The following is an 11,602-nucleotide window of genomic DNA, read 5'->3' on the forward strand; positions in this document are numbered from 1 at the left end:
GTGGAAAGTCGCGCGCTCCTAAGCAGGAAGGAAGGTGGGGTGGAACTTGCTTCGCGTGAAAAGTCGAAAAATATATTTAAAAGTTAAAATTTTCTGTTTTACATAGTAAAAAAGATACATTATTTTTCAAACTTTGTAAATAACTTTTTAACGAAAAACGAGCGACACGACTAAAACTTATTGGAACTTACTCAGGGTCATGACTTTGACATGACTTTGATACATTGATTTCGAAGGTGATGATCTTTTGTAAATATTTACCGAAAATAATTAAAAAGTATCATATATACACACATATATACATATATCTGAAATAATTTTAAACGTATTATGTAACGAATATTTTTAAATACGAATATTAATTATTTCGTAATATTTTTTAGTAATTGGCATTTGTTCAGCGTTTGTTATTATTATCGTTCAATTTTGGAGTATGTTTGATGTTGGTCTATCGACAAACATATCTCGATCAAGTCGCCTGCACTTGGTAACAGAATATTTTACTGATCAAGAAAAATATTACTTTTTAATTCTATTACATATGGACATAGCACTAGTTATAGGAGGGGCTGCAATGGTAGCAACAGGAACCATGCTTATTGCGTATTTTAAATTTATCTGTGGAATGTTTAAAATCTCTAGGTATAAAACAAAACAAACACAAAACTTGAAGTTGTGAATAAAACTGCATTGCCGTGTTGAATAAATGAGATGGAGTTTACTTTGCAATAAAGAAATACTTTGTTAAAAAATCATATTATTTATAGTTATCGTATTGAACGCGCAGTGAATATTAACGTTAAGCAAAATATTAACATGAAAAACAAAATTTTAAGATTCGAGGATTTAATTTGCGCTATAGATATCCATCGGCAAGCCATAAAGTTAGTATCTATATGATTCTACATATGTAAAATATATGCAATAACAATTACTTATTTTTGAAGATTATCCAAAGGTTTGCTATCCTATTTTGAGATAATGTTCTTCTGTTTAGCGCAGATGTTTGTAGTTTCGTTGTGTTTCAACTTGGTTCGAGTAAGTTTCGGATTTTATATTGTCTTTATTCTTAATCAAGCATTAGATAATCTATAACATATAATAGAAACTTTATTTCACATATACTATATGAGAAAATGGTTTGAGTTGATACTTCTTATTAATCGATCAAATTTGCATAGCAATTTCATGTATAAATCAATCCTGATTTTCTGCTTAAAGAAACAAAACCGTATCGTAAAATAACAGTTACAATTAAAGTGCAACAAATTAACTACAGTGAGATTTATATTTCAGATTTTTCAGATTATATTGACGGAGAAAGCTACCAAAGAAGCTTTATTGCATATGATAATTGTAGCTATTTTTATACTATATTTGTTCATATCGAATGCTCTTGGGCAAAATATGACGGATCACAATAATTATGTATTCGCTACTGTGTAAGGAATTTTCTTACGAAAAACAGTATTAAAAAGGTTCACTTTATAAATTTTTATACCGAAACAAATATTTAATATCAATAGTATTGTACGATTAACGTAAAATAATAAAAATTATTCGTAAATTTTCTTACTTTTTTTCTCGAATTATCGATTCTTATCTTAATAATTTATGTAGATACAGAGTTAAATGGTATATAACTCCTTTATACATCCAGAAAATTATACTCTTCCTGTTGATAAAAGGCGCCAAAAATTTTCATCTGAATGTCGGTGGATTATTTATCCCATCATTAGAATGCTTTACCACGGTAAGATTATGTAGTATTTTCTTGATTATGCTGTAGTATATTAAGAGTAAACGCAATAATATGGTTGCAGTTGATAAAAGCTTCAGTATCTTATTTTACTGTCATATTATCTACACAGTGACAAGACAAATACAAATCGAATACGAGCATGAGAAAACATATATTCGAAGAAGATAACATTTCTCACGTTTGAAAAAAAAAGAAAATTCTATTTTTTACTACGTATATATTTTGCTTAAAATTTTATTATACTAAAAAAATATGGAATTAAAAATATTCACCAACATAAGATTAAATCTCGGTTCAATTTATTTTTTTCTAATTGGAAGTATGAGAGAGAGAGAGAGAGAGAGAGAGAGAGAAACAGTAATTTAAATCGAAATTATAATTAATCGTACATTGATGGAACCGAGTTTAAAACGTCTATAAACATATGAGTAAAACTGTACATATCGCACAAATATAAACAGATTTAATTATTTTACTGTAGAATCCATTATAATAATATTTAATAGATAATGTTAGTAATATTATAACAATATTTTACAAAATATAAAGCAATATATTTGGAAAACGTTATTGGTCTAAATACCATATCTTAAAATTGACATAAGATGTATTAATTACGATCGATGCCGAAGTAAAAATATGGAGAATATTTATCTCAAAAGATCATGTATCATGTAAAAGTTCTTACGAAAATGAAGTTATTGCATCAAAAAACAGAGATGCGCTTAAGTCTTGTGTCTTTTAATAAATGTCTTTTTTTTTAAAAGAAGATATTCGTTCGAAATTTTCTTGATGTTGGAATAATGTCTAATAGTTTTTATTGCAAAAAACACTACTAAAATATGAATAAGTTTGTGTTCTCACAATGGATATTTTGTATAGCCTCGTATTACACACATTATGGCACACTATAATTTACACTATAAGAGAGAATATCAAGACAATCGATGGAAAAGGAGAAGGGATAATCATACTCGTCGACTGTTTCGTAACTATAGTCGCATCCCGGACATTACAGAGAATGATTCATCTCTCTCTCCTCTCCTCAGTCCCCTATTGCCGTGACCAAGCGTGGTGACTTCTCTCATATGCCTGTGTACGCACACTGGTTGTACATACACAGTCATATGGGACTTACAGTTTAACGTCGATTCCGAACGACGATTTTTGTTTAGAGAAGTGTACTTGGCAAAGATATTTTCGGTGGTTTTGCCATTGTCTGCCGAGAAAAGCTACAAGCGTACGACAATTTTTTGGTTCTGCCTGGGATCAAACTCCGGGATCTCTGGTATAGCAATCTCGTACGCTGCCTGCTACGCCACGCTCGCGTTCAATGATTCATCTACAGATTCAGTATTTTACCATTAATAGAATTTTATTGCTCATTATCGGTCTGTGGCCCTATCAACAATCTAAATTCTCACGATTTCAGTTTATTTTCTTTTCTACTATTTTAACAGCGGGTATTATATTTCAGGTAAGACTAGAGTATAATAGCAATACTGTGTTATAAGTTATCATTTTGCAAATCTTTATTATTAAGTAGTATATCTTATTATTATGTAAAATAAGTGTTATATAAATTTATAATTGTTAATAAGCATATAATTAAAAAATAAAATTACTACTAGTAGTTAACACCGCTAATGGCATCAAAATGTACTTTAAATCTCGTCAGCAAGGTCCTGTCTTCCACATCTTTCTTTATTTTTTGTATAATACATTACGACTCATTCTGTTTTAACATCAAAGCTGTAAGTTGACAACTCACAGAATATTTAACAACATAACTATCCACGTCAAAAAAATTTTATTATATATTAAAAAATTATTACATATTATTATATGAGACAATATATGAAATTATTGGAATAACAGGTAAAGAATTTATTAATTCAACTTGAGCATATATGTAACCAAGTAAAAGATAAAAACGAAGTTGCTATCATAGAAGAATACAATTACACTGCAAGACGTCACACAATTATACTTACAAGTAAAAAATATTCTCAGATCTACGCTTACAATTAACTTGTGTAACTTGTGATTCATATTTTTATATATTTTTATATACGATGTATCACATACAGATTCAACTAAAATATTTGACATTTATATGCGTTGATTAATAATATGTTAGTATGCAATTTATGCAATAATATATTACACAAATTGCATAAATAATAGAATAATTTTAAATAGAAATTGAAAGTATATTAACAAAATAATATACAACTTTATAATATATATATATAAAATTTATATATATATATATGTGTATGTGTGCTAAATAGTATAAACCTTGATAAGCTTATATTGCAGAATTTTTAATAAAAACGTTTTTTAATATTTTTTAGTATTTAGCATTATCGCATTTATTTGTATTATCGGCCTGCATTTGTCGAATAGTCTCATGGTTTTACCAAAAAATATATCTCGTCTACCAATTATGATGGAGTATTTTATCGATCAAGAAAAATACTTTTATTTAATTTTGTTGCACAGCTACGCAGTTATATGCATCGGAGTAGTTGCGCTATTAGCAACAGGAACAATGCTTCTTACGTATCTTCAGTATGTCTGTGGAATGTTTAAAATTGCTAGGTACGAATAAAGATGTAGGAACACTCTAAATTTTTGGAAGTGAAATTTCATCCGAGAAAAGTGAAATTTTCACTTTTACAGAGTGAAGAATCATTCTTCGACAGTGAAAAATCACTCCAAGCGAGAGTCAAATTTCAATCTCTGCGAAGAATTTCACTCTCCGAAAGAAGAGACTGAAGGTAAATGCGAAATTAGTCTCCCTACATCCAATCTACTATCACTGTTCGGGAGTGAAATTTCACTCTCAAGGATTTAGAGTGAATAACCATAACAATTTGAACTATAATTAAAATTTAACTTTTAACAACATATTATATATTTAAACAACATAATATATTAAAGTTTGTAATTATGCAGTACAAAGGAGGCCGCCGGGATAGCCTTGACCTTAATTATGTTGCCAAGGTCATGACCTTGGGAGACCTTCAGAAGATTTTAGCCGGCGTTCGTTATTCGTTAAAAAGTTATTAACAATTGAAATTGGTAATTATCTTATTACTTTGCGTGAAAAATCGAGTAACTCTATGAGGAGACGAATCGATTCAAGAGAGTGCAACTTTCCACTGCGTAATTGACAAAGTTTATGAAATGATGTATATTTTGCTGAAAAATCGAGTCATTTAATATACTGTTGTATAATTAGAACACATATTTACAGCTATCGTATCGAGCATGCAATAAACATCAATATTCGACAAAATATTACGCAGAAAACTAAGATTCTGATGAGCGAAGGCATAATTTGTGCTGTTGATATTCACCGACGAGCTATGAAGTTGGTACACAACTACAAAATACGTACAGCGGGGCTGGTTGTACATAACGGCAAGTTGGGCAAATACAAATGTCTACACTGAAAAAAATGTTTGGTTGAAAATGGACAAATCAGCAAATTCTGATTGATATAATCAGAATTTTCTGGTGTGTCCATTTTCAATAACACATTTTTTCATGGTAAATAACAAAAATAGATAGATACGTCTATGCTTGCGTAAGGTAGCATATAGACAGAGATTATATTGTGCTTAATACAATAATCAGTGTCCGATTATCAACAGCCAAACAGGTGCGATTTTTCGTTTTCGTATATAAAAAGTAAAGTTATTAGATGAATATTCATTTTGGTCCACGTAATAATTAAAGCTATTAATAACAATCAAATGTGTATTTAGATGTTAGTAATTAATGTATTTTTTAAATTTACTGTTGCTATTTTATCTACAGTTTTTTAGTCATAAAAAATGTTTCATCAACACCGATATGTGGCTTGCTGAGCTCAGTATTCCATAACTCAGTTGCTTAAGTGAAATTTGTCTTTATCGATCCTTTTTATTATATGTTAATGATTAAACATATACATATTTTACGATTCAATTATTATTATAAAGAGTAAAGATTATAGTTTTTTTAATTATGTTATTTTTAAAGCCTTCAAAAAGAGAGAGTATTACAAATTATTATATTTAAGATGAAAATAATAAAAATTCAATTAATATGCACATAATCCTTTCATATTTTTCATAATATATAACCTCATTAAACGTTATCTTCATGGCTCAACTTATCCTTCGAGGATGCTCAACATGCCCCATAGGTGAGACATATTGATTCACTTTGCATCCTTATAATTAACGAATTCTCATATTTACGAGATATATTGAGGATTTGAAAGTACTTCATTACTGAGCCAGATGAACATGCACCGTTTTAAAGCATTTACCGTTAGTCTATCGTAATTGTGTGAAGGTTTATAAAACTTAAAGTGAGTCATAACTAGCCTCGCTCTACACTAATACGTTTATTATAATTATATAATTATATAAATAATATATTTCTGTTTTTTGAAGACTGACCAAACATTTGATGTCTATAATCGAGGTAGTGATGTTTTGTTTAATAATATTTGGCGTAGCTTGCTTAGCCCTAAATTTGTTTCAAGTAAGTTTTCTGTTTCGTATTGTAATATATGAAAATGCATACAAATACTGCTCCGAAATTATAAGTATTAACATTATTGTTCAGTAAGTAGATAGTCCAGTAATGCCAAAGTTATAAATTCCCAATAAAAATTTTTATCATATAAATAATATAAAAAGTAACAAATGTAATATATAGTAAAAATAAAAATAATAAACAGAGGAGATGCATTGTATTAGAAAATTCAATAAGATCGAAGATATATAACATTAACATAAATTTACTAATACTTTTAGAACTTAACGGACAAAAATGCTGATCTATATATTCTTTGTACGATCTTCTTTTTTATATTCTAAGAAACATGTACTTTTTTACTCTTTGTGATTAATATATACTGCAAAGCATTTTTCTAATTTTATATAACTTTATCATTATTCTTAAACTAATAGTTAAAATTAAGTTATATATGCACACACATATGCAATAGATTTATTATCTCCTTTAAATTTGTATCTTAGATATTTCAGATTACTTCATCTCAAAATACTGTCAACGAATTTTGGTTACCATTGATGTATGCGGTTGTCATTATTTTATATATGTTTCTATCTAACAATATTGGACAGAATATAACAGATCACGATAATTACGTACTCTCTACTGCGTAAGAAACATTTCAGGATGAGTATAGGAATGTTTGCACGGAAAGAACGATTTTGCTAAAACTGAAATAGCCAAATGCAGTGAGCTTTTTCATGTGGTCGATAATTGTTGAAGCAAATACTTTCGACAAACTCGGGACAAGGTGATCGAGACAGCATTATATTTGTCGCAGATTCACGTTAATTCGAATTCTGTAACAAATCGATGGCAACATCAATTTGTTACTTGTAAAAGGGAAAATTTGTGATAGCAACATTACAATAACTGGTGTTGTTAAGTTGTCATTTGTAATTGATAGCAAGAGTGTTCTTTCTATGTGTCTTTTTAGAATTGTTTCGGCAGATGTAAAAATTAATGTAGTTGCGTAACAAATTAACATAGCTGAAAATAACTAATAAGAGTTTCTTTTATCAATTAGCAATTCGTTATCTATGTGTAATTTCATAGGTACAACGTTCAGTGGTATAGAGCTCCGTTACGTATACAGAGAATGATACTGTTTCTATTACAAAGAGAAACTAAGGCGTTTACTCTGAATTTCGGTGGAGTAATTAATGCATCTATGGAGTGTTTTGCCACGGTAATATAATATCAACAATAATCTATACCTATAACCATATTACAAATAAATATTGTAAAAAGAAATGTTTTAATTGCAGTTAGTAAAGACTTCGGTATCTTATTTCACTGTCATATATTCTACGCTGTGACAAAATAAATATGAATTTAATAACAGAATGATAAAATCATATCTAATGAAAAAACGAGAGTACTCATATTTAGAAAAAATGGTTTTATTTTAAATTATTTTAGATTATTTTTTGAGTATGTAGTTTAGCTATAAGATTTAGTTAAGAAAAATATAATAAATTAAAATTGTTCAGATAAAGATGTTAGTACGTTAGATCGTCGCAATGTATTCAAATTAAGTATTCTATGTATTTATACTTAAAAAAAATCACGTAATTTCAATTGTTGTAGATATTGCTTTTAAGTAATTTTTTATCTGCAATTTGCTGTCGACACGTTGAACATTTTTTCTCCTAAATAATATAATAATTAAAATATTTAGATATTTGAAATTTTCGTTAATCAATAACATAAAAAATGTAAAAAGATAAGCGTATAGTCACTAATAAACAATATTTCTTACTAGATAGTTAATACACCAAATTGTTAAAAATATCACTCTGATCGCTAATTGATTAACAGTATGTCATCAATTTGATGCAATTATTCTTAAATTATAAACTTTACCAGGCAGATCTGATATCAAAAAGTTAAAATTAAGAGGTATTCCTCTCGAAGATCAAATGTGATTTATGAGTGTGCGTAGAATGAAGTTACAAAACTGAAAAAAAGAGAGAATGTGCTTAACTTTTCTGAAGCTTTTCAATAGCTTAATTTCATGAGGCAGACTCATCCGCAGTATTATGTTATGCGACAAATCGATCTCGCATAAATAATGTTATAAATAATAATAGTACGTAGATGATTCAGAAATTTTCTGAATCCAATTCTGATCTTATAGTGGACTCCACATCTGGGATTATAGTTAATTAAAAAATTTGCGTTAAAATTTATGTAAAAAAATAATTTTATGAAATATTTAATCGAAAAAATTGAAGTTAACAATTAAAGTATAACAATTAATTAACTACAGTCGTAAGGTATTTCAAACTTTTCAGATTTTTTATGTTGACAGAGAAAGTTACTGAAGAAGTTTAATTGCCTGTGTGTTATTTGCAACTGTTTTCAGTCTATATCTGTTCATATCGAATTTTCTTGGACAAAATATGACAGATCACAACAAAGACGTATTTTCTACTCTCTCACGGACGACGATAAAAAGAAGGTTTACTTTGCAAATTTTTTAAACTAAAATAAATATTTAATGTCATTAGTATTGTATGATTTACGTAAAATATTGAAAATTATTTGTAAATTTTCTTATTGTTCTCTCAAATTATCGATTTTTAATAATAAAACAATAATTTATGTAGGTACAGAGTTGAATGGTATGAAAGTCCTGATCCAGAAAATGATACTCTTCCTATTGATAAAAGGCGCTAAAAATTTTGATCTGAATGTCGGTGGCTATATATTCTATCATTAGAGTGCTTTGTCACGGTATAGGTAGGATCATGTAGTATTTGCTTGAATATACTATAATATATTAAAAGTAAGCAATAATATGGTTGCAGTTGTTAAAAGCTGCAGTAACTTATTTTACTATCATATTATCTACACAGTGAGAAGACAAATACGAATCGAATATGAGCATGAGAAAATATATTTTGGATAAAAATAAAACAACATTTCTCACATTTAAAAAAAAAAGAAAATTATATTTTTTTATTACGTATATATTTTTGGTTAAATTATTTTATTATTAAAAATGCGGAATCAAAAGTATTCAGCAACGTAAGATTAAATCTCAGTCCAATTTAGTCTTTATCTATTTCTAATTTGAAGTATTACAAAAAGATAAACAGTATATATAAGTTAAACTGAGATTATAATTAACTTTACATTCGTGAAGTTAATTATATTATAATTATAATTATAATTATAATTATTGTACCGAAACTAAAACTGTAAACCTATTGTAAGTAAAATCTGTACATATTGTGAAAATATAAACAACAGATTCAATTAATTTATTGTAAAATCTATTATAACAATATTTAATATATAACGTTAATAATATTATAGCAATATTTTGCAAAATATAAGCATTACATTGGAAAATGTTATGTTGATTTAATTACCATATTTCAGATTGATATGAGATATATTAATTACGATCAATATCGAAGAAAAAATATGGAGGACATTCATCTCAAAGACCAAATGTCGTATCATGTAAGAGTTCATATGAAAATAAAGTTAATGCACCAAAAAAAAGATATGCGCTTGCGTGACTTTTGTTCTTTGATAAATATCTTTTTTTTTTTATTGAGAGAAGATATTTCTTCATAATTTTCTTGATGTCAGAGTAATGCCTTAATAGTATTCATTGCAAAAAACACTACTAAAATATGAATAGGTTTGTGATCTCACAATGGATACTTTGTATAGCCTAGTATTATACAAATTATGGCATTTACACTAAAAATTTACACTATAATAGAGAACCTCTAGGTAATCAATGGAGAAGAAGAAGGGATAATCATACTCGTCGACTGCTTCAACCAGTCGCATCCTGGACATCGCAGAGAATGATTCATCTAGGGATTCAGTATTTCAGCTTCAATAGAATTCTGTTGCTCGTTATCGGCCTGTGGCCCTATCAACAATCTAAATTCACCCGATTTCAGTTTATCCTCTTTTCTACTATTCTAACAGCGGGTATTATATTTCAGGTAAGACTAGAGTATAATAGCAATACTGTGTTATAAGTTATCATTTTGCAAATCTTTATTATTAAGTAGTATATCTTATTATTATGTAAAATAAGTGTTATATAAATTTATAATTGTTTATAAGCATGTAATTATAAAAATAAAATTACTACTGGTAGTTGACAACACTAATGACATCAAAATGTACTTCAAATCTCATCAGCAAGGTCCTGTCTTCTACGTCTTTCTTTATTGTTTGCATAATAAGTTACAATTCATTCTGTTTTAACATCAAAGCTGTAAGTTGACGACTTAGGATAAAAGCACTAGATGTGGATCAGGCACTAGTTCCGGATCACTTTTTATATTTAAGTAATTACAGTATTTTTCATTAAATTGTACATATTACAAAATTTTTTAGCTTTTGTTTTATCTCTTTCAAGTGCCAATTGAATTTAATTTACTAAGAACAGCGCTAGACATTTTATTGATGTCATTAAATAATTAAATGTGCGAGGTTAATTAATGTATGTATCTTTAAAAATTCATTCAAAATCAATATCATAAGAATTGCCTTATGGCTTTTTTAGTAGATAGTAAATAGCATTAAATTTGATGGAAAGAATCAACGTTATGCGCAGATAAAATTAAATGTGTCTACGGATGTTGTTTAATCACTATGTTATAATGATACTTTTATTGTGTAAATTTATTATAGAAACGTTTAGAAACTTATAAAATTTTACAAATGATGCTATCACGAAAAGATTTACTTGTTTTAAATAACAAAATAGAATATAAAATAGTATACATGTCTACACGGAGAGAAATCTGTTACGGTTTTGGACAGCCTATAATATACTACTATCGTGTGGCATATTTCAGTGCGCTAATAGCGCCATCGTTCGATCGGTTTATGCATGAAATCGTGTAATCATAGCACAAGGAATCTCTATGAAAAAAGAGAATGAGATGCTCGCACTGGTCGTACCAGCTTTTTACGATAGTCACATGAGCGCAATACGTATAAAGCCCCAGCTACATCTATCGTAATGTTTATCGTAAGCTCCTTACGATTCTTACGATAGCCAATTAGAAATATCAATGTGTATTGTAACGCTTTTGATTGGCTATCGCAAGGATCGTAAGAAGCTTACGATAAACATTACGATAGATGTAGCTGGGCCTTAAAGCAACTAGAGACCCTCTAATCAGAGTTGCGACACCGGACACGAGGAACGGAGACTCTAGTTAGAGACACTCTTTTACAGTCTCTTTATATTAAAAGTCTCTAGTTTCAGCAAAATCA

General features: G+C 28.4%; 3 protein-coding genes and 1 pseudogene across 3 annotated transcripts; all 4 read left to right on the forward strand.

Moving 5' to 3' along the window:
- The first annotated feature begins 433 nt into the window (after positions 1-433).
- On the forward strand, positions 434-1,874 carry LOC108760172 (odorant receptor 49b). The gene is made up of 6 exons (XM_018505974.1): positions 434-642; positions 768-884; positions 948-1,038; positions 1,297-1,442; positions 1,621-1,753; positions 1,824-1,874. Exons 1-6 carry the CDS (start codon positions 434-436, stop codon positions 1,872-1,874), a joined length of 747 nt encoding a protein of 248 aa, XP_018361476.1.
- Positions 1,875-4,160: 2,286 nt separating this feature from the next.
- Positions 4,161-6,391, forward strand: LOC108760173 (uncharacterized). The gene is made up of 3 exons (XM_018505975.1): positions 4,161-4,366; positions 5,025-5,141; positions 6,214-6,391. The coding sequence occupies exons 1-3, from the start codon at positions 4,176-4,178 to the stop codon at positions 6,389-6,391; spliced, it is 486 nt and encodes a 161-aa protein (XP_018361477.1). The 5' UTR covers positions 4,161-4,175.
- A 204-nt stretch (positions 6,392-6,595) lies between these two features.
- On the forward strand, positions 6,596-7,685 carry LOC108760174 (uncharacterized). The gene is made up of 4 exons (XM_018505976.1): positions 6,596-6,616; positions 6,814-6,950; positions 7,397-7,529; positions 7,609-7,685. The coding sequence occupies exons 1-4, from the start codon at positions 6,596-6,598 to the stop codon at positions 7,657-7,659; spliced, it is 342 nt and encodes a 113-aa protein (XP_018361478.1). The 3' UTR covers positions 7,660-7,685.
- Positions 7,686-7,839: 154 nt separating this feature from the next.
- LOC108760175 (uncharacterized) lies at positions 7,840-9,204 on the forward strand (annotated as a pseudogene).
- Positions 9,205-11,602: the final 2,398 nt, after the last annotated feature.

The sequence above is a fragment of the Trachymyrmex cornetzi genome, unplaced genomic scaffold, assembly GCF_001594075.2.
Source record: "Trachymyrmex cornetzi isolate Tcor2-1 unplaced genomic scaffold, Tcor1.1 scaffold223, whole genome shotgun sequence".
NCBI lineage: Eukaryota > Metazoa > Arthropoda > Insecta > Hymenoptera > Formicidae > Trachymyrmex > Trachymyrmex cornetzi.